This window comes from Homalodisca vitripennis, chromosome 8 (assembly GCF_021130785.1).
Source record: "Homalodisca vitripennis isolate AUS2020 chromosome 8, UT_GWSS_2.1, whole genome shotgun sequence".
Classification (NCBI taxonomy): Eukaryota; Metazoa; Arthropoda; class Insecta; order Hemiptera; family Cicadellidae; genus Homalodisca; species Homalodisca vitripennis.
This window is the reverse complement of record NC_060214.1, coordinates 91,885,218-91,912,724: the sequence shown is the minus strand read 5'-3', so window position 1 is coordinate 91,912,724 and position 27,507 is coordinate 91,885,218. Positions and strand designations below refer to the sequence as shown.

General features: G+C 34.1%; 1 protein-coding gene across 1 annotated transcript in view; it reads right to left on the bottom strand.

Annotated features, from left to right (window-relative positions):
• Positions 1 to 187: 187 nt before the first annotated feature.
• LOC124368270 overlaps positions 188 to 27,507 on the bottom strand; it is a 339,192-nt gene continuing 311,872 nt past the window's right edge. Inside the window, exons 7-15 of the mRNA XM_046825544.1 lie at positions 18,097 to 18,186; positions 14,546 to 14,704; positions 13,479 to 13,616; positions 11,753 to 11,909; positions 10,863 to 11,055; positions 9,838 to 10,161; positions 7,696 to 9,226; positions 7,410 to 7,584; positions 188 to 6,764 (exon numbers count right to left, since the gene is read on the bottom strand). Of these exons, the coding sequence (XP_046681500.1) occupies positions 6,451 to 6,764; positions 7,410 to 7,584; positions 7,696 to 9,226; positions 9,838 to 10,161; positions 10,863 to 11,055; positions 11,753 to 11,909; positions 13,479 to 13,616; positions 14,546 to 14,704; positions 18,097 to 18,186 (3,081 nt within the window). The 3' untranslated portion in view covers positions 188 to 6,450. The remainder of the gene's footprint in view (positions 6,765 to 7,409; positions 7,585 to 7,695; positions 9,227 to 9,837; positions 10,162 to 10,862; positions 11,056 to 11,752; positions 11,910 to 13,478; positions 13,617 to 14,545; positions 14,705 to 18,096; positions 18,187 to 27,507) is intronic.

Genomic DNA, 27,507 nt, shown 5'->3' with positions numbered 1-27,507 from the left:
AGTAGTTGTAACTAAATCCATACTAAATTATTAAAATGACAAGTGTACTATATATATATTGACTAGCTAAATGGTGCATGATCTTATGTAATATTAGTTTTATTGACGTTGTCTATTGTAATGTACATAGATAAAAGACAACAAAGACATTCTCTTCTATTCTAAGGCAAAGAAAGGAAACACATTATAATATGTCTTAATAAACATGTTTATTATTCCATAATAATTGTAGAAATGAGACAGATAATACAAAGGTCGGTTATTTACATGGAGTCTATCTACACAGGGGGACAATTGCACTTTGACCTAGCCTAACAAACGTACGAGCCGAGTGCTCTCCCATTTGTTTCTAATAGTTATCACGAGTTACTTTTATGAGTAATAGCCAGAACAAAATGAAAATCTACATAAGTAATATCACCACACATAAATTCCAGTTCCTAATACAGCTTCTGTGTCTTAAAAGATTTTTTTTTTATTTTAATTAAAATCGTTACTCTAAAAAAAGTTATTGCACTATAGTAAGTACCATATTTAAATGTATTCTTTGTTGTGGTCTGTTCCAAAAAAGTTCCAGAACCTAACAGGGGAGTTTCATTGATGCCAAGAAATAAAATACTAAAAGGCTGACTGAAATGCTGTAGTCAAATGGAAAGACTGTAATATCAATTTGAGATATGTTAACAACTTGAAACATGTGGATTATTTATTGTAATTTCAAGGTATGTCAAAAAGTACTTAATTATTACGTTTTTGTTTCTTTAATTAGTGAATTATCATTAAAAGTTTATATTTTAAGATTATATATAAATTACCAGTCTGGGAATGAAATTAGTAATGTGATCTCTAATCTACTTGTCTCACATGTGTGACAGTCCTCTAAAATAAATTTATCTACCAGCTTATCAGTAATGAATTTTGCAAAACCGGGCGGAAAAATGAAAAATCTGTGGTTTGTACGAAATGTGAGGAGGGGTTTCCTTAGCTTTTACAACCACCAAACTTTTTATAATGCAATTTAGTTGCCACTGATATGTGTAGAATTATTTTTTATGAGTAGATAACTAATGTAACTATAGACCTCAGCCAAGAAGAAATTTGTGGCCCTATCCAAGAGGAAAAAGAATGGGAAAAAAAGGAAACTAAGAGACTTGTACTGGGAACCAGATGTGGTTGCTCTTGTAAGAAGCAGATGATTAAAATGGCTGGGCCATGCTGATAGAGGGGATAAGGAATCGGTCATTTGAAGAGTGTGGGAAAGAAGACCAGAGGAAATGAGATCAAGGGAAGACTAAGAATAAGATGGAGAGATCACATAGGAGCAGACTTGAGGAAGATGGGAAAAAATTTTGGAATAAACCAAGATGGAAAAGCATTGGAAGTGCATTGCTGGTGAAGCAAAAGCCCAACTGGGTTTTGAATGGAGTAAGTATAGTTTTCAGTAGTTAGTTTGGTGGTTATGAAAATCAAAGTAGTTTGTTCAAAGTTATGATACATGAACATGATTACCGAGTGAAGCAAGCAGAGGCAAACTCTGTGGACTGCTCTAAAAAAACTAAAAAAAATCTCTAAATTATGTGACGATTAAACCGTTTCCTCCTCTTGATAACATTATACCACTAGTTGAAATGAATAGAATTTGTTATACTCGTAAGCACACAATATGTAATGGTTATACATAATTCTACATAACTTCTTATGTAATGGCTGTAACAAATTAATAGCTTCCATTACAACAAAAGTAGATGTTGCACACTACGGCAAAGACAAGTTGCAGTAATCCCTCGAGTGCTGTATAGAAGTTTCAAACAATGTCTTAGGTACAGTAGTTCATGTAACTCTACTTTCACAGTGTTTCAAAACAAAAGGCCTCCTTCAATTAAACAATAGTTGAGGTTAGGTTACCAATTTGCAATAATTATCATAATGCTTAGTAATGCTATATCTCAGTTAACAAAATGGGTTTGGATTGTTTACCCTCAAAAATGTTTGGAACAGCTGATTAAAATGCTACATGCATTGAATGAATCTCTTAAAAAAATATTATCTAGTAGTGATTCTGTTCTCATTACCATAACAGTATATTTATAGGCCAAAAGATTACATGACTAATGAGACTAAACAGTTAACCATGTAAGGTTATATTGTCTAGCAGGAGTCCTTTATCAACAATAAAACTTTAAAACACAATTATTACGCTGATCTCTTTAGTAAAATTTCTGATCTTGTTTAATTTTGTAGAATTTCATATTAATGAAGAATGGTTTATTTAATTGATCAAACTACCTCAATGATAGTTAATACCTTTTATAATTATGGTATTTTCCACTTAATTTCAGTAGATAGTACATAAATTTTAGAATAAAATGGTAACTTCTATTTAATTTAACACGTTCAAGACCCCATCAGGTACGCACTGGGCTTTCGTAAAATGCATTGTGTGCCTGACACGTTGCTTTGCATTTCCTTATTACGATTTTTTTTTTTGTTTGCCTGTCTGAGTGGTTCGTTTAATTTGATCCCGTGATTAAATATATAACTCAGACTATCCCGGGTGCATGATTTCTTAATTTTCAAGGTAAATTAGTTTTTTTTTTTTGTACCCCGGGTACTCAGAGAAAAATTTAAAAAAACATAATGAAATAATTGTTTTTGGGCAAAATTTTGAAGCCTACATACCTTTCTCATTATACTTAGACGTTTGATGTAAACAAACTAATTACAGTTTTCTGCCATTATTATTGAAAAGTTTGACGGAAAATAAAAATCCTGAAAAAAGCCGTTGTTGTGAATGTGTTCAACTGGTATATTAGGTTTTCTCTCAAAAAATTGAAAATATTTATTCTTTTTATTTGATAATCTTGAACTCGTGGGTACTATCTATATAAATGTATTTCTCTTGTTGGTAATTGCAATAGAAGGAACTACAGATTTCTCTACCTTTGTATAAGTAGGAAAAGCCAATCAATTAATCAAATTATTAAGGAGGGAGAGGGGTGTTCTGACATCTTTAAAAGTTCAAAATATTTAAAATTCAGAATTTTAGTTTTTGAAATGATTCACTTTAAAACTAACTGACTAAAAGTGTTAAGGGTGAAAAATTAATGATATATTTTCTCACTTACAAAAATTTACCAGAAGCTATATTACAGCACACAACCTGCAGTACAACCTTGTTAAATGATTACCCTCTCTTTAATATTAACAACAAATTAAAACAACACACTTATGATACTTTCATTCTTACTACACAATTAAGGTGTTATTTATTGATCTATAAATAACCAACAAGAAATACATTGGAAGATCTACGTTAAAATATTTAAATGTTACATTCTTAATGTTAATGAATTTACTTTTAAGTTTCCAGATGAGATATTGAACTTCTCTCATCTAAATCTGTAAAATATTTAACATAACAGAAAGTATATTTTTAAAGAAAAGTTTTTGTGTAGACAAACTTGTTTAAGTTTAGTTATTTGCTAACATCTTTTTGAAATACACTTTGTTAACTGCCTCTTAGTTACTCTACCAAAATAAAACATCTCTTCTGTGTGGCACTATCATTACATGCTGATTAAATAAAACTATGTTTGTTTAAAATTTAATCAAAACGAAATAATTACAAATAAAAAATAAATAAATTTGTAAGTATAGCCCAACAAAATGCTTACTGTAAATTTAATTTAGATTGTGTTCAAATCAATGCTGTACATGAATGTTTTGACTGCCCAGGCACAGCGATAAATCATAATTGTGTAGTAAAAACTAGAGTAACAAGTAAAAGAAATCAACATGGACTAGCTGGCTATACATAATCTGTAGGAATAAAAATATACAAATATTAAATATATACCATAATCCACTATCCACAATTTATACACTACATTACAATATATAAATATGATAATTACAATGTATACAATCAGTCTGCGTATATTATGTTGAATTAAATATACATAAGTATATATTAATAATAAATAACATTGAAATAAATATAAATAATTAAAGTATGTGCTGCATTAATCACACCATACAACAAATTCAAAAATAATTAGATTACAAAGAAATGCTTAAAATATTTTTATACTATATTTATTAACCCTCTAGCTGCTGAGTTATGGATTACTAGAATATTTATAGAAATACTTTTATGTCACAAAAGATACAATTTCATCTAATATTTTAGAATGTTCAGAATTATGTGTACCGGTATTTGAATATATAATAGATGTACCAAATCACATGTTGTTTGCCATCTAGAAATCACCGTAGATGTCATAAAATCATAATATGACCCTGGTGCAATTTGTTTGCAATAAAAGTAAGCTAAGATGAAATAAAATTTTGATTGGTATGTTATTTTTTAGATATTATAAAGCAAGGCCCTCCTACCGGCTCACTTGGAGTGAAATCAGAAGTAGGTAGATTTTGTGACGGCTGAAATATTAATAATCATGGGAATTACATGAGTAATCGATATCTGGAAATTGAGATACAAAATCCAGAACACATTTTATATTGTTCAAGTTACATAAATATCTGATTTCATATAAAACACTGAATGGCAGTCATATTAGAATGAAATGGTAAACCAAGTTAAACAATGAATGTTGCCGAGACATTTATAAGAATAAATGTTGTACCAAGTTGTACCATTTCTTTAGCCAGTTCTTGATGATTAAGAAATTCTGATGGGATTTGTATGTAATTGATATCTTGGAACCGTATTAGATACAAAAAAATTGTTAATTAAAAAAAGTGTAGGAAATGGTATAAGCATTCCAAAATGAATTTAATTTTTCTCTAGGTATATAAATAATGGCATACTGAGTTGGTCAATGAACTAAACTGAGATGATTTTAAGGTTTATTTTTGCAACCAGTTTCAACTTGTTTGGACTTTTTTGGATCAGCTATTGCTTCCACAAGCCACGTTATATAGCATTAAGTTATTTTAATTCTAATTAACCGCTTTGGAACGGGGTGAATTAACCTCAATGAATTAACCCAAATTAACCTAAATTGGGCTCTCTGGGTCTTGTTCGGTGAAGTTATATAGACATTTTCATGCTACCATGGGGACAGTTGCAATATGGTAGGAATTTTGTAAACAATATCTATATAAAACGGCAAATTATTTTACAACTTGTTGGAGAGTATATGCACGGTTTCCAAAATAATTTAAATTGTTGATAAATATAATACTGTGACATTGAGAAAATTCTGACCAATTCAGTACAATTTAAGATTATTGCAATTCAAGCAAAACAGAATGGTCAGAATATTTGTTTTTCTAATAGAGATAAGTATTAAATGACCGTTGGAAACTATCTCACCTAAAAAGAGGCTCAATACCAGAATCTGACATATCTTTATTCAGTAATCCTGGGATTAACCATAAATCCCTGTAATCAGTACATTAAAAGCAGCAAATTAATAAAAGAACATAATTATAGTGTACTACACAGCACATAGTGGGTTAATCAATATAAAATATACTTTATTTGTATTTATAATTGAAACTATAAATTAGACAAATCAAAATATTGACAATTTTTTAACATAAATCGTAACTTTTGTTTTTAAAATTAACTAATAAGTGTAAACTAATTTTTTAATACAAATTAACCACTTAGATTGAGAAAATCTTAAATATCGGAGTCGTGATGTTGGTTATATTGACAATTTTTATAAACACATTACAATACATAATAATTGGTAAATAAAACACGGTACCAATAAATCAAAATTTTCAAGATTAAAATACAGTAGAACCTCACCAATACAATTTCCTCCTTGACAGAAATTTCTTAAAATCCCGTGAATTTTCCATGTCATTAAAACATGCCTCTGGAACAAGAGATTTTGTGCTTAAAAACTTAAAATGGGTCGCATTAGGGAAAATAAAATACTTCATAATTTAATTTGTATGGTAAAAAATGTATGTTCAAAAACAACCTTTATCTAGGTAGTTACACCATAGCTGAATGTTTTATATTTTTTTAACACCCTGTACTGTTGTTTTTTATTCTAATTTATTTAAGCATGCTTATATTAAAACAACCAGAAGATATATATAAGTGAATTTAGCGATCAAAGGTTCAATTATAATGAAATTACTTAATTTTTGCTTGTCGCCGATTGCACTGAGGTTAGGTGAACATCACAAAGTTTTGATATCTTAAAAGTGCAAAACTTGTTACTACAAGTTATTTAATAACACGTTCTTACGTTCACAACCCTTGGAATTTGTGAATACGAGGTTATACTGTAGCTTATGAATCAAGGACATACTGTTTATGGCAGTTGATACAACAAATACAGATTTTAATCACGATAACTAATTAATTATTTAAAGTACTGCATGTTAAATATTGATTCCATAACTGTGGTAAGTACGGTACTAGCTAACGAGTGATGAACGCTTACGGCTACAATACTGAACTGTCTACTGGACGTCGAGGCTGGGTTCAGACCCGGAGAAACTTGCCGCACAAGAGTCACTGAGCGAGAGGTGGCGTCGCTCACTATCGGTGGAGGGTGAGGTGTCTCCACGTGGTGTGAGGGTCAAGATCGGCTGGTCGCAGGACGATGCACCACTCACCGACGTTGTTGACAACTCTTCTAGGAAATCAAAGCTGGCAACAGCCTCACGCTCCTTGTCGCCAAAGCGGACAAAGAAATCGTCTCGTCCAATGATGGAAGTGCGCGGGGTCGATGCTGAACATCGTAAGGCTCCTAGGGGCTCTCTTGTGGCTGATGCTGAAATGTAATAAATGTTTATGTAGTTTTCCTATACAAAACAACATAAGTGCGTAAAGAGGAAATCATATTGGTAGAGATAACCTTTCTTTGACTTTAATTTACGCTTGAAATATGAATATAAAATTTGAAAGAGAAAGATCAGGAGAGAAGGCACAGTGCCATATATATATATATATATATATATATATATATATATATATATATATATATATATATATATATAGGAGAGGGAAAATACATATATATTGTTCTCAGTGTTGTCCATTAATAATAAAACTACATGTCTCAAATATGGGAAGTAATAGAATTGGGAGAAAAATGAATACATCTAAATTTGTATTTGTTAGTCCTAATTCAAGGTAAAACATTTAACAGATGCATTTCAGACAAGTTGGATTGATTATATATAAATATTTTTTCAGCTCATGGAGTGTTCTATCCCTCCTCATCTCCTCCTGGAGTTGTGCCACTGAACTGGCTATTATAATCCTAAAAAACAGAGGCAGTTAAATGAAATATTTTAAGCAATTTATCAATCACATGGATTTTGTCATAATCAAATGACAAAAAATAATCTGTTCACCTTATCAAAATAAAACTTTGTTGTAAAAAAGGCTACTTAAATAGGGGCATGTTACTGACCTTTCTTTTGCCTGCGAAATCGATGCAAGCGATGGAGATGTTGGTAGTCTGGGGGCTCCTCGCCACTGTCACTATTGTTGGCACTACTGCTGCTGCTACTGCTATTGCTGGAGCTGCTGGCACTGCTCGAACTGTGACTGGCAGCAAGCATGACATCTAGAAGATTTGCTCTGGCCTACAAACCAAACAGGAAATGAGTGTTTACTTGCAATAGCTAAAGCAGTAATTGGTCAAATATTTTTAATTAAGTTTGTTTGAAAAAAGCAACGGTTTTTTTTATAATTACCTTAGGGTCAGTGAAATCTATGTCCCTTTCAACATGGACCCATCCAGTTGGACAGCAACAGGCCATGTCCAGGTTTGTGGCAGTGTTAGTCGTTTCAATCTCTCCGTTGTCTTCTCCTTTTCTGATCATGCGGTTCAGCTCTTCGATCACATCTTTGGAAGTGGCTCGCTCGTGAAAGCTGATAGTCTTAGGTCCATTGACTAGAACTGGTTCATCTGAGCAGAAGACTGTGGTTGAATCTGTAGACTCTGCAAGGGATCCACTTAGGTCCAAGTCGGAAGACGGCAATGAGTGCACTTTCAGGACGGTCTCAGGAGTAGATATTGTAGAGGTGAAAGATTCTGACATCGTTGGATGGTCTTCATCTTCTTCTGGAACAGGTCTTAACCCTGTTCTACTGATATCTACCCTTAACGACCTGCTTATTACGGTTGATTGTTCGTTTTGGTCTAAAAAACACTCAGTAACTTTCACTTTTTCTTGTGTGTTTTTCACACAACTTTGGCTTTCATCTTCTGGTAGTTCAGGTTTATTTCTTAACTTATCTAAAGGAACATTACTCTCATTTTGTGAATCCTGTTCTGAAGTAGGACCGTTTGGAATTTTAACAGTACCTATGTCTTTTTTACAGGAGATATCATTTGGAACAGATTTCAAATCTTCACTGTTTTTTTGTGAACTCGCATTGTACTCATTTAAAAAGGTTTCTGAACTAAGTGGCCTTTTCTTTCTCAGGCTGTTTTGTGCTTCACTGTCCGCAACTGTTGATATTTTTACTTCGTCGCTGATTTGTGGTGCTTCACCTGGAGTCCCTTTTGAAGAAAACTCTTCACTGTTGTCAGGTGACATCTCCTCCAAACTGATTTCAGACGGTCTTGTATCTAGAACTTCTCGAGACAACACGTATTGCTGCTGCTCAGCTATGAAGTGGAGAACACTCTGCAAGGCTTGTTCTCTATCAGAAGAGAGGGGCATACTGACCGGAACATCCCCTCTCCTGAATGAATCCCCTCCAGCTTGACTCCGGGAGGAGGTTGATGCTAAACTTTTTGTACTTTCGAATTTCACTAATCTATAAAAGTCTCTGGTAAAATCTGTCCCCACAGCTGGAAGTTCGCCACTGTCAGTGCTCAAGGCAGTTGAGGAGCGTTTTGACCCGCTGTTGAGGCAATCATTGAGCGATCGCCCATCCTCGGAGGTTCCCGCACTAGACCAAGAGTCCCCTCCGGGTGAGATGAGACACCGGTTGTTGTATGGCCACACTCTACCCGTATCTCCATCTGGCACTGTCAGCTGATCCACCAAGTAGCTGGAGTTCCAAAGACACTCACTGGAGTCATCCTCCAATTCTGCCTGAGTAGATTCCTGGATGCTGGGCAAGGTCTGGCTGTGTGTGAGAGGTTCCCGTCTCCACACTTCCTCCTCCATACTCCAGTCCTCCAGTTCTGCAGTGTCATACTCCATCTGCTGCTGGAGAGCTGAACGAGTCTCGTCCAGCCGTAGCCAGTGCTGCACATAGTCTGCATCCCACCTGGTTATACCAAGTAAATAAACATTAGAGATGTTAATACAGTGGCACTTCAATATTACAAATTCTTCATTGACAGGAAATTTGTTCAATTTGCTATATCTTTCTCAATTTATATAAAACATACCAGAACATAAATACCTATCTTTATGAGTTAGAGTATTCAATTATGATTCCTCTTATGATTTAGAGTATTCAAAATATCTTGCAATATCTTCTTTAAGGCAAAAATTATTACATTAAGTTGTACTGTGTTTGGAAAAGGAAACATTCACACCACAAAATGTAGGTTAAGTGTATATTTTTAGACCAAATTTAGTTAAAATAACACTATTGTAATGTTCAAAGTTTTGTACTTTTTTTTATATAAACACAAGTAGTGAAGATTAATATTTTACATTTAGCAAACATATGAACTTTGAAGTAAAAAATTAGTTTAAAAAATAAGTTTGATTATTTTTGATATTTCTATTTTATTGTAAATATAATGGTTTCATTTGTTTTCCATTCTGGTATACTTAGGGAAAATTCATAATCATAGAAGCAAACAAAGTACAAGAATTCAACTTTAAAATGAAACAGGAAAATGTCAGATTTAATTTTAAGTTACTTACCAGTCACCACTACACCAAGAGCCAGAATCATCCTCTTCCTCTAGAAGAGTGGTGGCCAGCAGACTGCCAGCGGCTCGAGCACGGTGCAGTGGTGCACTCTGGTGACGTTCCAGGAGAACCACTGACTCGGCAGACGCGAGTGAATAACTAGATGCTGCTGTAGATGGTGCCAACTTAAGGCACAGGTGGGAGTCAGAGAAGCTGCGCATTACGTGTTGAAATGGCAGCAACTCCTTGACTGGTGGGAAACTGTGGCGGTTGGCAGCACTTCCTACACTCAGTGCCAAACTCAGTGGAATCAGCACCATATCTGGCTCTGGTAATCTATAAATGTGGCAAACAGAAAAAATCAAATAGTTGCCTATGAAAGGTAGTTGTATATGAAAATAAATAGCTGGCATTACCTTTAAAATAAAAATCTAATAATTTATGTAACATATAACTTATAAAAATGTATATGAAAAACCAGATAACAAAGCTAAACAAGCGAACCAATGTTGAGCTTATTTTAAGAAAGTAATCAAAACAGTATGCTAAATAATTATTCCTTAAAAGAGAACAATTTCTCTGTGTATTTCACTAATTTCACTTGTTTAAAAATATTTTATTGTAGTTTTTTTTAAATAATAGGAGAGACCGATCTCCTTAAAAGCCTTATTCTGCCTGTGATGGACTACTGACCTGTGCGAGGATGTTATGAGACAGAATAAAGAAGAGAGACGATACATTATGGGATCAATGATACTAATAAATAGTGCTATGGTCACTAGGATCTGAACCTACACTATCTCTAACTCAGATTCAAAGTCTGACATAATAGACCACTCGGCCATCAGCGCTCCTTATAACTATTTCTTGATGAGTTATGTTTATCATTTAATACCTTCCCCCCACTATTTGTAAATTAACAGTAAGGACTGTGACTAGTACAAGTAGTTCTGCTTATACGATGATTTTTCCCTAGTTTTTAAACCCTTACTATACAAACTCTTGCCAGTTGTACTTCCTCTCTTAATCTCTCGTACCTGTCTGGCGAGGATGAAGTGGTATCGAGAGGAAGAGGCCCAGAGTCTGTCTCATCAGAAGCCTCCTTGAGCTCCTCCAAGCCTCTGCGGGGAACTTCTGCCAAACCTTGGACATCACTGGACATCGTGGAGTAGCCTTCATCTCGGTTCCCCGACTCGGGGCTCTCGCTTCCTTCATCCTCCTCCTTGCCACCTGCGACAATAAGACAAGATTAAATACATAATGCTTAGTACGGTTTAATTAAAAAAAAACAAAACACAATACTAATTATTAAAACTGAACTACAGAGTATAGGTCTCAATAGGTCTGCATTCCCCGACCAACCACCTACAACTGACCAGAGGTCAATAGCAAAACAAATTTGTTTATTAAGTGCATGTTTTAGAGTTAGTGAAATTGACACACAGCACAGGTGGTTGTGATGCCTGACTAATGCGTGTCACAACGCACTAGTATGGTTTGTTTATTTTAGCCTAGTTTGTAATTATTTTTTAGGTTAGTTATTTACCTGAAGAAATCAGATTGCAGATCTCGGAATGTAGTGTTACTGATTTTTTTATCACTGAACAATGGTAAATGTCCGGAAAAATCCTGTTTCCTTCACAATCCTTCCATCGTTAAAAACAAACATCAAACAAAGAATTACCGTTATGTAGCACTATAAGCGATATCTTCATACATTGCAGCTAGTGAATTATTTAATTCATTAGTCAGTTAATTTTGGTATTTTTCCAAAATGCCAAAATATGATACCAATTGGATACTTTGTGATTGGACTTCATACTACTCCTTGCCATTGAGGCTAAGAAGTGTATCCTTAAGTGAGATTGTAAGACAAATTTGGACTTAAATGTAAGGATACTTCCTGATACAAAGGATGAGGACTCACCGAGCTGAGGGACTGGCCGATGTCGGTACTGACAGCAGGTCTCCAGGCTGAGACTGGTCGGACGTTGCAAGGGCAACCAGACAACAGAGTCTTCCCAGCGGCGTAGTCGTGCGTCGTCACAACTCGCCGGCCGTCCTGGCGCGGGCAAGGCGAACTTCTACACAAACCACTGCATTAGAAAGCGCTCGGGACTATTCAATTACTATTTGCACAATTATTATCCAAGATATATTATAAGAGTTTGTAGTATAGCATTTGGTAAAGCAAAATATTTTTTAGGGTTCAAAATTTTAGTAGTTTAGTCATGTTAGCCCAAAACTCAGAAAATAAAAAATAAATTTCTACAACTATTACGTTTAAAATAGTATTATGAATAATTACTTAATACCGATATTATAAGTAAACCTTTGATTTGATTAGTCAGACAGGAGATAAATTATTCATAAGGACGATGTGTGCTGAGTTTTGAAGGTTATTTTAGTTAGTTCAAAGATCCGACACTAGGATTACACCTCGTAACTTTGGTTTGTACCGTTCAAATATTCACTACCTGAGCTACTTAAGACTCATTCCACAGATGGCAGTCCGAGCTCTCAGTTTGTCCGTACCTCAATTTAAAGCATGAGTTATCTCTTGTAAATAACAAAATCAAGGGTAGGACACAAACCGAGTTTTGAGAATGGTGAGCGAATGAGTTTCAGAATTATATAACATTCCATCAAAGACTTTTAAAATAAGAGATCATAATGGCAGGTATCTTGTTAAAGAATTTTAGGTGGAGCAACACGGCAACTATCACAACCCCCAGATGGTCCTCTACAACCTCCAAGGCTCCAGATAGTTTTTCAAGAGTTAGTTAAACCGAAATAAGTCCATTTCAAAATTTTTATTAAGATGTGGTTGATTTAGATATCAATTCTGTGGTGAGTGTGTATACTACAATTGTAACATATAAAACGGTTGGAAATATTATAATAACATTTGTATAAATGACAATAGCTTAATTTAATTTAAATAAACATTGAATCCTGGCACAGTAAGTACTTTTTGTAATTCAATGTTTATTGAAATTATAATTATATATATATTTACTATCAATGCTCTTGGTAGAAACTGACAGTACTTGTATTTTGGTAGTGCTAATTAAAAATGTATGCTTGTAAAACTGGTCAAGTAATGATATAACAATTTATTACTATCTTAAATGGAACAAAGAGAATGATAAATTAATCATATACAGTAGAGTAATGTAAAATATAAGTTAGTGTTGTACACACAGAAGTCATATTTGGAAGGGTTGATTTAATATGAATGTTTAGTTCTAGTTCACCTTCCTCTTACTGCAGCATCTGGAATCTGATACTGTTATAGACTTGACTCATGGAATCTGGAGGTATGTTTGTTTGAAGAGATTGAAAAAAGTCAACGATGATGATGCTCCATCATGCTTAGATATCATGTCAATAACAACATAGTGCACTCAATTGTGCACCTGCTCAGAAAATGAGAATTCCAATTCACCTGGACACTATATTCTATATTATGTAATCTAGATGTCTTTGACGTGGCAAGTATGTCAAGTTTTTGTTTTGAGCTTCTTCATTGTCGCCTTTTTTGTCGCCTCTTCAGACGAATATGGCTCTAGATTCCTGCATTAAGATTAAAGTGAACTAGAGCTAAACTCAACTTTACAGTTATAGCTACCTACATGAGTATTTTGACTTACAATAGAGGGTTTAGGCCTAGGCTGTTCTGTGGTTGTGGCTGCAGTCAGCTGTTGTAACAGTAGCGAGGTCAGAGTCCGGTTCTGAGTCTCCAAGTCTCTCACTCGCTGCTGTAATGTTCCGATTTCCTCCCGAAGAGCCTGTTGACATTCCGGAATCGATCAACTTATGGGTGCATCAATCCAGAAGTAAATGTGGAACATAATTTAAAAACACTTAAACAATCCAACAGTTTATTTTTTCCTTTTCAGTTACTCCCCAAAAGTAGGAGAAAGAATTGTGATGGCCTAAAAATATTGGATGATGGTTTACAATAATTAATTTTGTGATAACAGAGCTAAAAAATTAGTATTCGCAAAAATGTTTGCAAACATTGAATTTTGCTGAACATACTGTACTGGTTTTGACTAAATTTGACATGCATGTGTAGTTAGAAAATATCTATTTCTATTTTTTCAAACATTTACCTAAAAAATCAATTTTTTCAAATATAAATATTTGACTACAACAGTTTTTATTTAACAATTGCAACTGATATCCCTTTAGATGCTTAAAACCAAATAGGAAAAACCACAAGATTTGTCATTCAAGATTAGGATTGTGTTTTACCTTTTGTTATCTATAATGGAAAATATGATATAGACCGGATATGGTAACATAACTTTTTTTCTTTCTTCCCGCTAAATTAAATTTTTTTCCTAAATAAAGATTGATCTAAAAAGAATACTTGAAGAGGCTCTAACTATTTTGGTTTATTAGTGCTCTTTATAGCCCATTAAATGTTTACACATGTTACGAATCAAATCAGGAAAAAATCTTTTAGGAAACATTTAATTTTGATTTTTTGTATAAAAATGCAGTTTATATACAAATTATGGGTACCTAAATAATGATATTATGATCAACATCTTCCAATATTTTCAGGTAGAGTAAACACTCCAAAGTACCATCTCTCATATATAAAGAGGTTTGTGTCATATTTAACACCATTTATTATGATGAGACATTTTATTATACGATTTTAGTTATTTAATAATTTATTGGGAACTAATATTTTACATGACTGTACCTTCTGAGCCAGAAGTGCTCGCACCACCTGATTGGCTACGTCGTCCAGACACCGCTCGTACTGTCGTCTCTGGAGTTCGCTCTCTCTCGTCAGCGAACTGTTGTCCAGTTCCAGCACTCGGAGTCGCTCCACCAAAGCGTTCTGTACCTCTCCAGCACCCTGGGTCAAAAATAATATTAAAGTTACCAAAGTGGATAGCTAAATTAATAGCTAAAGAAAAAAAAAGTTATTGATAATCAATTGCTTGATATTAAATGGTGCTATATTAATATGTGAGGTTGTTAAATTAGAGTACAAAAAATATTGCTTACTAATATGTTTCAAAATTAAGTAAAATGTCATTTCTATTTAATGCCTTTTTATTATTCTGCTTTTACATATTTATCAGCATTCAATTAGTGAAATTACACTAACTTTAAAAAAATCATAATAACTTTAAAAAAATTATACTAACTTAAAAAAAATCATTATATATATGACTCGGTTCTTATTAAAATTTTAGTACCACTTTAGCAGTATATTATATATAATGTACTGCTACAGTGGCAGTCAAATTGTTATAAGTACAGAGTACTTTGAAAATGCTATAATCTCGAAATTCATTACATTTATACACCATATTAAATGTATAAACGGTTTTACATTTTAATTATAGACATGAATGAAGATTTGTATCAAAGAAATTATTTAAAAAGTCTCTTGTGTTATATCTCGTACTTTCGAAATATTAAAGAAATCTGGTATATCTACAATTTCCAAATCTGCTCACATTATATGAAATTGAAGCAACCACGTATTTTTAAGGCCGAATAACGAGGATTCTATTTGTAGCCAGTTGATGTGTTATGAAAAGGCTTACATTAAATTGATTAACCAAGAAAACTGGCAAGCTTAAGATAATTGTTAGTGTGTAAATGGAATTCCAGACACGTACATTGCTTTTGTATCAAGAATGTATAGACTGTTTGAAAAAAATTGCCTATGGTCCCTGAGGAAGAGGGCATGATGCAAAGCTGCAGGTAAACGCTAGAAATTGTATGCCAGTTAAACATTACTAGCGAAAGTCTCAGTTTTTTTATGAACTATCATGAAACAGTTACATGGATATCCATGAATACTGAAAAGCAAAAATACATCGAGTGAAGCAAAGTTTCACCCTTGAAACAAGTGGAGAGCAAAGTTCTGATGCTCGAAAATGAAGCAACACCTTGTTATTGGGACTTCTACAACACAACGAAACAAAGGTGCCGAAGAGAGCAAGATTTGTAAAAAATAATGATGCAAGAAGAGCACCGAAAGTTTCGAGCACAGTATCAAAATTGCTAATTAAAACTTTCATGATGTAAAAGTTAGTTGCAGCCGCTTCAACAATTAAACGAGATAAAGGGAGAGGAGAGCTTGATTTCGGAGAGCTATGTTTGCTGACAACGCACCGTTTTTCCTTTCATCCATTACTAAATAACTTTACTGACGTATCAGGGCAACAGGGCACACAAGCAGACACGGACCTTTGATGTCTGTCGGCCGAGTTTAATTAGTTTAAACTAATCATGTAGAGTGCTGCCGATTTCTAAACAAAACTGTGCTGTTCTCAGAGAGCCGTTCTTTTATTTTTATTTTTTAATATGTGAACATTGTCGGTGCTTCATTCGGGAACAATTAACAAATAAATACACATTGTATGATGTTAAACAAAGGTGGATTTAAAAGCGAAATAATATAATTGAGGTTAGGAATGCTTTAACAGAATTATCATTTTTTAGAAAGCCAATATTGAATCCAGTGACCACCATTTGAGCCAACTTTAAAACATACCACAGTCTGAATAAGATTATTACATATTTATCATTTATATCATCCTATTACCGTAAAATATTTATATAATTATTCAAAACAGACACAAAAACTACACAAATTATGAGTAGACATTATTTAACAGTTTTTATAATGTTATACAAATGTTTACAAACAACCCAAATAATTTGTTAATAGAAGCTACATAAATGACTATGGTAACCAGGTAATCTTGAAAGCTGTCTTCCATACATTAAAAATTACTAAGCAGAAAACAATGATTATAACATTCTTCTATGCTAACTTTGATTTAAAATACAACTTAATTTGTGCCCACTTAGAATGAACTGTACTATGGACTTTGGAAATTGTCTATATTTTAAAATTAAATTTGAAATACTCGTAATACAAGCTATAATATCAATAGCTACGTTCTTTGTCAATTAAAAATGAGATCTTATAATAAATACATACAAACACACAAACAAATTAATAAAACGTGTTGAAAAAAATCTCTTTACATTATTACTCTTTCATTTTTAGATTCAACGTTTACTGACAGACGTTCAAGTGAGAAAGTATTTTTCATCTTTTACTTTAGTAGGCTTAAGGATAAGCATTATGAATGTATATCCCAGAAATAGACTATACATTACACCTTTATAAGATTGATGTATTTCGCAAATAAAAATAAAACTCCTTGATAATAAAAGGAGACCAAGTCATCTTGGGAGACTGGATGTAAATTGGCTTAGGGAACTCGTCTACAGTCAAAACTCCGATTGTTTGGGCCCCAATTAAAAACTGAACGACTCTCCTCAATACAACTGTGTCAATTATTCACCGCGTTGCTAATTAATAAAAATAAAATGCAGTGAAGCTTAGCTAATAACAGGCAACTCATCATTAGTTAATCCATCATTTAGCGTTGAAATGTAGATTTTTGTTATTCACTGCCTTGGTTATAAATGATCATTTTGCATTTCATTGTTGCTCGAAAAGGTATAAAACTATGTAAACAGTAAACTGAAAAATTTTTAAATTGTTTCTTGTAAAAAATGTTCTTATCAATATTTCTCACATCTGCCTGTAGAGTATTGCGATTCTGAATACTAAAATACAGTTGATACATGATACCAAGGGGTCCTTTGTGTAGGATAATAATTGTTAAGAAAGAAGGGCTAGTCTTCAGAACATTTGTTCTATTTTATAATGGGTTTTCTACACTAATGGCATTTTATAACTAATCACACTATACGTTTTTACGGGAATACAGTCCAAATCAGGTTGCAAATTTTTATTGACATCTCCGGTAATGGAACCCGTGACCTCTCGGTTACAAAGCAGCAGCCTTACCCCTACGCTACGGTGAGGGTTAAAGTATTATCGGTTTTCCTCTATGACGACCAAGTGTTGGCGGGACTTCTCAATTATTTTGCTCCCAAGATAAATAAATTATACTCAGTCGCTGTAAGAACTAAGATAGAGATAGCTTCCTGACAAGTTGGCTCCGAGCCACTCTAACCCATTCACTCCCTTCCGCCTGCCCCAGTTCTCAGTCCAACTTTCCGCAGCAAACTTGACAATTTGGCAGAGCCGCTGTCACTCCAGTCCAATTTTTTTGGCATGATAATGTTCAGTCGAGACTTAACTATGTTGCTTCCGTAACAATATTCTTAAACAAAATCGCGTTTGGTGCAAAAACAAAATCTGTAATTCTGCGGAACAGCTGATCGATTAAAATTAAATGTACTTACGGCAGCTTCGAGTGCGTGGAGTTGTTTCTTCAGGGCCTCGTTCTCCTGGTTCAGCTTAGACAACGTGTTTTGGAATTGTTGAACTCGGTTCTGGAAAAAGACAATGATTTACAGTGAACAATGACCACGTGTAGACTCAGTTTTAAAGAAAGAGACAATCAAATTAGTAATTTAGACAATCTGAAACCAAACAGTCATATAGTGAATGTATTTTTCATAAACAGGCTTAAAAGGTTTATTAATTGGTATGTTAAGTTGCTGGTTCAAAAGTTTAAATCTTAGAATGTTGTACTAAAGGTTGAAAACAGACTTACAACACAGAATTAACAACTTAATGATATCTTGGAAAGACAGTATTCATTCATATATACAAACAAATGTTACAAAAACAAGTACGAATTACGAAGATCAAAATCGCACGATCATAAATGTAGCCTCTTAAAGGTTTATCATATAAAACACTTAAAAATTGCGTCTGAGAATAATTAACAATATTTATATACAAAATTAGCTTTAATAACGGTACGGTTTTACTATAAGCATCTCTCAAATAAAAGTTGTCACACCATTGTGTAGGGGTAGGTGATGAAACAATATCGACATTGTACGCAAATAATGATGTACAGTAGTGGCTGATGTACTATACCCCCTCAACCCACCACCAAGCCTGGTGCTGACGTAGATTTATTAACTCTAGTTCTCTATTACCACGATTAATAAATAGTTTTCCCTTCTGTTTCCACCTGTCACTTTCTTTCTCTCTCTGTTTTGTGTTACAAGGGTGAGCCCTAGAACCGGCCATGTTCCCTGACAATTCTTTGATGTATGGGTCTCTACAGAGATTTACGACATATCAACTCCCCACTGCCCCTCCCCCTCACCCCCGCCCCACTACACCCAATTAAACTACAAGTTGGCTGTCAAGAGTGCAAGGCCTTAACCGGGGGCATTTATCTTTTTCACTTCACCAATCCAATATTTCATATCGCCGCTTTCTTCTGGGGTCTTGTTACGGTGGTGCTGTACTGGGGAGGGAATTGATACAAAATGATTTGTAGTGTTTCGCAAACGGCTTGAATCTACGCAGGGTTGCTACAGGAGTCCAATAATGAAATTCCCTGACTTTTCCCTGATTTCCAGACCAAATTTTTCATTTTTCCCTGACTTTTTTCGACGCAATCCCCAGGGTTTTTGGCTGCCTGCTTCATGCGCCGCGTCGTCTGCAGGCTTGGACTCGGCGCGGCGGCAGTAAGTTTATTTGTGTAAAGGGATTTTATATTTTTCCCTGACCAACGTCGAAATTCCCTGACTTGAGACCGGATTCCCTGACTTTTCCCTGATTTACAGTCCTGTTTTTTTCCCTGACTTCCCTGACCTGTAGCATCCCTGCTACGTCTCATCAGGCAATACATGTATTATTTAAGGGCAAAGTAAATGAAAGCAACTTCTGATGTGAAGACCAACACGTTGAATACAATAACAGGTTTCCCGTACATCACACCTTGAAATGTATTAAAAACTTAAACAATATACTTATAAGAAAGTGGCAATGTCATTGATTACGAATTTTGGTAAACTTCATGGTCTACATCCACGGGATCCTATAATAAACAAAAACATATGATACTACACCTGGTCAATTGGTTTAACACTAAATGTTTCGGAATAAAAATTCCGCCATCGAGTGGTTAAAACGCGTCATAATATTCCATATGGGATTGTAAAAAGTTAAAGATAAAAAAAACGAACACTCCGCCCGATCGTTGTTATGTATGTCCCTAGGCTAATTGCCTATGTTGTTTTTGATGGTGGAGTTTGTCCCTATTTCTAAACTTACGTAAAGAATTATCTTGGTTTTTAAACACCTGTGTATGATGGAATTTTTATTCCTATAATGTAGTAGTCAACCATACTATTTGGAACTGTTAAAAAAATAACTGTACCATGTTTTTTGTTTGTTTCAGTTTTATACCTTTAATGATAGTTCTACCAAAGTTACAGTTGTATTTTTTCAATTTAATTGACCTAAATCCAGAGATTATGGCTATTAATATTTTACTACCGTGATTGGGTGTTTAACTCACAAAAGATTAATGTATGAGGCTTGGAATCAAATAAGCTAATTATGTTATCTTTATCTTGATTACAGAAACAAAAATCGATATATAGTGCAATAAGTTAAAATAAAGAAGTATATGTTCCACTGGTAAAAATGCATTTTAACCTATTTATGTCTACTAACTGAAAAACGTTTAATATAATTTCTATCCCAAAGTTCATCACTAATTCTTCTACTTTACGTGAAGGTCCATAAGGTTGCCCAGATTTAAGTAAAACGCAGGTTTTTGCTGAACCCAGTGAAGGTTCAACTGAAAGGTATAAACCAGTCAGAAGTGAACCCTCCTGGGGGAATTTTACAGTTAGAAATGTTATTATTTTTCTAAATTATACATGAACGCAATAGTAAATGAAATACATGTGGATCTGCATTACTTTATTATCATGCAAATATATATTTGCCTAAAAATTATTTACAATATAAATTTTAAACAAATTATCATTAGTATTAAATGTTGAAAAACCATGACTTTTACACTATAAATAGTTTATATGTAAAGAATATACGAGTAATATGAATGCAAGAACACTCGTAATTTGATAAAGTATGTGTAGCGCCTTCAATGCTTGTGATGCAAAACACATACGTAACGAAATTGCCTATCTTCCGTCAGCAGGGGCGATAAGTGTATCGCCTTATATGGCACAAACTCCCAGATTTACACGTCGTATTTGGTGAAAGTACTGTGAGGTTTGCTGATTTGATCACGTCATCGTCGTAGCTCGAAAATAAAATAAGCTTTCCTAAATCTAGGCTGTATTAGTAAGTTACACATATTTTATAATTGCAATTCAATTTCGAACATGGCACAGGAAAGAAAGCATTTAAGTTAAATTTAATTCCAGATGTTTGCAAATCAAAATGTTAACCATGTATAGTGTCAACAAAATTAATTTTAACATACTATTGTATTAATTATTTCCAAGTTCTTCATTACTCATATGTTTATAACTGCTTCAAACAATAAATACTAATAAGTAATAATATTTAGTACAGTTATAAAAAGTGAATGTTTAAATTTTGTTTAAGTTAATAAAACGAATAATATAATAACCATGGTTTTGGAGTGTATCAACGAAGTTAATGTACAAGAATAGTTTTAAACTCCTGGTGGTTTTGAACAAATTTTAATTCGGGATAGATTCTATTTATTGAAATAGTTTTACTGTTAACATTTGTTTAGAACATACGTCTAAATTTATACGTATTAGTTGCACTTAAATTGTAAAATTCACACTTCGTATAAATTAATTTCTAAAATTATTTTTAAAATGTAAGAAGTTTGAAATACGGTGAGTTGTGTCTGGAAATCTTTAATTATTTTAAATATTTAATTAAAGGTTGATATCTCAAAGAGGACTAAAATAACACCCGTTGGCCGCAAGGCACACAAACGTCTTCGGCGAGAAGAAAGGCGGTGCGGCGAGTGTTTTGGACAGGACTGATTAAAAACTACCCTCACCTAGCAGACTTACAACCCCCCTCCCCCCACCTGAACCGCAACCCCAAACTCACTCCGATAGCAACATCGCCACAAATCAGACAAAGCTGATTAAAAGAGACCGGAAATCTGTCACACATGTCAGCGGCCGCCACAGGGGTGCGATAAGCCCCAGGTAGCGCGGCGCTGCTACCGACAAACAACAGCTGATCGAATATCAGCTGACTCGCTAACAGCTGTGACAACATGTCTGCGGTTTCCCGCGGTCGCACGTATCCCTGTCTGTCTCGTCTAAATAATGAAATGTGTGTGCGCCGCGCCATTCTGTGGCGGGTGAAATTATTCTAAAATGGCGGCATTTCACACAATTTTATCGTTGGGTACAATTATTGAAATAATGTCTAGGAAAACAATTTATATTGTGAGATGGGATGGCTACAAAATTTCAGTATAATAAGTACAGAGATGTTCACTATAAATATTCACTAAAACATTGTAAAATCCCTATGTAGTAAGACACTATGGGTGAATAGATTTGGGCTAATAAAACGAACTTGAGCTTTCCTTAGATGAAGTTTGGATGTGCATATATTTAAATGACTAATTTTTTTACATATTCACCACTGTGTTTCGACGTTTCAACAGTACTACAGAATTTGTCAAATTATCCGTTGAGATTTCGTTATATCATTACAGTTCATTATTGTTTAACTAAAAAAACCAACAATAAACGAGGGTAGGGAAAATTTCTTTCAGATGAGGATTAACAATTTTAATACTTTACATGATTACGTTAATTGTGTCAAAAGAGCCTATTTAATACTCTATTGTATGAGTTAGGTAAATATCGACAAGTATTTAATTTAACAAATTTGTGTATAAAAAAGTTGTACAATGAACAGGTTCTCTGAATGTTAAAACGATAATTATACATACATTTGGAAATTTATTGGTATGAAACCGTATGCCTGATTTCTGCCAAGCTTCAACTTTAAATTAAAACCCCATTCTTTATAACTTATTAACGAGAAATTTCCGGAGAAGTGCCATTTTATTAATTATTATAATATTTTATTTACTATATAAATTATAGAGATACAACTTTTCCATTACTCTTTGTTTGAAGTTTGTTTTTGACGAAGGAAGTTCTATTTGGTTGGCCGTTGAGTGCAGATCTATTGTGACCTGTAGTCTGTAGTTCAGTTTTAATAAATAGCGTGTAGTTTTTATTAAGTGTATGTTTTAGAGTTAGTGTGCATGGAATGGACACACAACATGGCTGTTGTTGTTCCTGACTTATGCTATGGTATACTTTGTTTACTTTAACCTAGATTTTATTCATGCATTATTTTAGTCATTTACTCGAAGAATAGATCAGATTGCAGATCTCGAAACATAGTGTTACTGACTGTACTGTAGCACTGAACGATGGCAAATGTCCGGAATAATCCTATTCCCTTAACATTTCCTAATACTATTTTATGTTTCATAAAACGCATATTTCTGCTGAAAGCGATATTCAGATTACCGCACCGTTAGGTTATGGTGAAGAAAGTAAAATACACATAACACCACATACGTTGTATATGCTTACATAAAAATGTTACTGCGTATTTAACGTGTGGTTCAGAAGTTAATGTTGATTTTTAAAAATCAAAGACGAAACGCTTTATGAAATTTGTATTTAGTTCTAGTAAACTTTGTGTCAAGGCTTTCTATCTCTCTCACACCACAATAACAGTCAGATCAGAAAAGGATTGCCACGCATGTATGCAACCCGATACGAATTCATATTCCGGGTCGAATTTGATCACGTTTCATATAAATCCCACAACCGGCCACATTCAACAGCCCTTTAGGTTTCCGGTTACAGCCGGACAAATCTGGTTATATTGACACAAGGGAGTATTGGTCAGTGCTGGGCCGGATTTGGCCCCCCCCCTCCCCCCCCCAGGGCAGCACGTGACGGATATCCGCCGGCTTTTTAATCTGCTTTGTCTCGCCGGGAGTGTTTTGGGGGTGGTGAAGGGGATTTTTTTATTAGACCTGTCCATAGCAGCCTTCACGCCTCCATCACGTGTTAAAAGGAAATACGCTCTCAGAGTTACACCTTTCATCACACAGATGCTATCAACGGATGGGGGGGGGAGGAGGGGGCGGCTGTTCTACTCAATCCTGTAATGAAGGATTGTTTTGCCTAAGAGTAAATTTCCTTTCTGACGTTTTTTGTTGAGTGCCACGTGAAATAGGTCATTTAGGTGGTTTTATCGAGAAGGATGTGGGCAATTTTAGATTTTTATCCCATGCAAAAAATGTATTTAGTAATTTCGTGAAGTCGCAGAACACTTTTGCTACTCTACCTTACAAATCAAGATGACACCTTTGCTGGAACCGGCTGTGAAGAAATACCTCTTTAATAAAAATTTGTATTGGAATAATCCCAACCTATCAGAAGATTATGGGAGGTTGAGCGAGATATCTCCTGCACGCTGCTAAAAAGTTGGGATTTGTATTAATTTTCATGTAAATAATTAAAATTAGACCACCCGTAACTCCACAATAAAATCTACCTGCGTAAAATTGCTTGTTTTTATGGAGAAAATTCAAGGTATTTTCACTATAGACAGCTCTAATATTCCAAAGTACTGTATTGAGAACAAAACAAACTAAGCCTACAATACAGGTCATATCGGATGATGCGCCTTGGGTGTGGTTTCATAGCACCTAATCTCATACCACCTAAAGTAAAATAACCTTGAATTTAGGTGGCGTGATATTAGGCGCTGTAGGATTAGGTAGTATCACATTAGGTGCTATGAGAATCGACATTATTGGACCTTATTAATGTTAGATGTTGTGACACAAATACGTCTTAAGGTGCTGTGACATTAAGTGATATGAAACCCCAAGGCGCCTTGAATATTCAAGGTGGGCAATATTGAAGTGAATTTATTTTGCATACCTATCGCCGCGCGACATACCGCCGCCGCGTCGCTGTCACTGCGTCGGCCTTGTATATAGCGGTGTATATCATACAGTATGTCTCGGAAATCAATAATAATATTCAAAGGGGGTGATGACAGAGACGAAATAATAAAACATGACCCCGAAAAAGGTCCCTTATTACCTGAGACTTTTATAAATCACAAAAACTTGGCATTCTAGACGAAAATTTCATGCAGAGACACGTAAAACGTATTTTTTTAATAAATAAATTTGCAATGTCAGTAAATCTCGTGGAAAAGAATCAGTTGATCGCCATTTTGTCATAAAACTGACTATTATTCGAAATAATTAAATTTCAAAAAATAAATAAGAAACAGGTTTTCAGAAAGTTTCCTGAGCGTGAAAATCATAAATTATCGCAAATCACAAATAAATCGCGTTTATTTATTTGTAAACTAAACAAAGACCTACAGACACCGAGTCGGGGCCGGAGTTAGTCAGGTAGGCAGATCGGGCTTATGTCGGGATATACGGAATTGCTCGGTCACCAATTGTCGGATTTCATCGTTAATTACCCTGGGGTAAACAGGGGGATATATTCACGGGGATTATCGTAGGGGGCTGGCACCGCCGGGCTAGCTTACCGTACGTACATGCCTAAGTGATTTCATCTCCGCTTCCACAAAGGGGGCACGTGGGATCACTACCTTACACAAGTCCTGCATTTTTCATTCGGCAGTTTATCGTCAAAGTAAACGTTAAAGACAAAATATTAGTAAAATCTTTGTGTTACACACTCTTATGGCAATATTACGAAGATCTTTTTAACTTACTTTCAATTCGCAATATACATTACTATATATAATATATAGAGTTTTCGCGAGAGGTCGGAATATGTTTAAAAAATGGTAGTAGACACAAAAACAAGCAAAACCGGTCATTTGAACACATGTCTATATCGCTTTATTTGGTGTCCGTATGTTTATAATGTTATTAAATCACATCAGAAGAAAGGTCAAATTTGAAACTTGACATTTATGTTAAACTAAGCAACAAAACTAAAAGTACATAAAATTTAGTTTCAAAATCATTTCAAGAAACATTTAAAAGTGTTTAAAGTTAAACATCTCAAACCCTGTTATTCCTATAAGAAGTTTGCAATCATACTGTTATGTTGTAAACTTTATGACAAATCCAAAGGAATCCTTTGGTTTAAATTTGTTGAAAAAATAAAAGACGTGTTTTAGGGTGTTTTAGTGGTAAGATTTATTTCCCTTCAGCTGGAGAGGATACTCTTAGATCCAAGTGCTGGGGTTTAAATCATCGATATAACATCATTAAGTATGGTTTTTTAAAACTAATATATAACACTTCTAACCCTTTGAATTTTTTTACATACACCCAAAAAATAAAATAATCTTAACTCTATTAATTAAAAAATATTTAAACAAATTGAAAACGGTGAACACTTTGACACAGCATGTTAATAAGTTGGATCAATTACACGACTTTTGTTATAATAAAACTTACATTTCTCTAATTCAATTCATTCGCAGTATGTACAAAAGCCTGAGTTATATATAAAACCTTGGAATATGTCCATGTAGCCTAAAATCTGTGCGTGGGCACATATCAACATTATTTTTAAATTTCTATTGAAAACTTATATTTTTGGTTTGTGTCAAGAGTTATTTTAACTGCGATAACCAGGTACTTTGTAAGACAACTACGAGTATATACAAATTGTAACTAGCTCATGAGTAAGCATCCTTTACAATGCTTGTATCCTTAAAGGTTGGCATTAAAATTAGGCGTCAACGATATAGTGATTTTTGTTTTGAAACAACACTTTTATCAAACCACTTTTAATAAGTACTGAACACGTTATGCGCTTAATTTTTATACTGTAAAAATATAGTGTAGAGTTAGGGATTTACTTTTTCTATAGCTAAATAATGCTAAAAACAAACGAAAAATATACAACATGTCAAATTGGTAATCATCTCAGCTATTTGACTTAACAGCTGAATTTTAAGATTTCGGATTTTCGTAACGTTGTGTTAATTATCTAGTATGTATAGCCTCCATCTACTTAACGATGTTATTAGAATCCATCATTATGAACACCGTCAGCCAACGATAACGTATTTGCAAATGTTGTAGTGATTTGTTTTTGTACGATTACAAGAAATTCTTCATCCAAACTACACGCCCAGTTCGAAAAGACAGCCATTAATGTTTTTAAGTGCCTTATCCTCACAATGTGTGCATTTAATATATTTTAGAATGTAGACGTAATATATCTATAAAACACCTGTTAGTATACGTTCTAGATTAAGAACTTTGAACGAACTCTTTGGAGATTCTATGACATCTTCAAATTCAATATAAAAATATTTTAAGGATGGATATAAAATATTCCAAGACCGTCAATCGCAGATTCAATTGAACCTCATAAGACACGTTCCTTTTTTCATGAGTGGTTGAATCCGAGGGAACCAGTACCAATTTCTACACTACAATCCTGGACGATCTAGAGGTTCATGAATTATAACCATAAACGGCATATCTAGTTGTTTGGAAGCTCTACTGTCATTTTGGAAGAACTAATGCAGACTACATGCATAGTTTCTTGACACCGCATCTTGAAAGTTAATATTATAATTTGAAGTGTATTTTATTCTCCAAAATAACAGCAAAACGTAATCTGTAAATTACTTTACAATAATGTGAACAAGACAAACAGTGATTCACAAGAGGGAAAACAGTAAATAATACGGTTCTGTGCGCGCTTCCGCCAACAATAAGTCATATTCACTGCATGCAAATGCTCATTAGGAAGACAGGCTGTCAGGACCAGACTCCGACTCTGCCCATGTTTGCTCCCAGACTCACTCCTAACAAG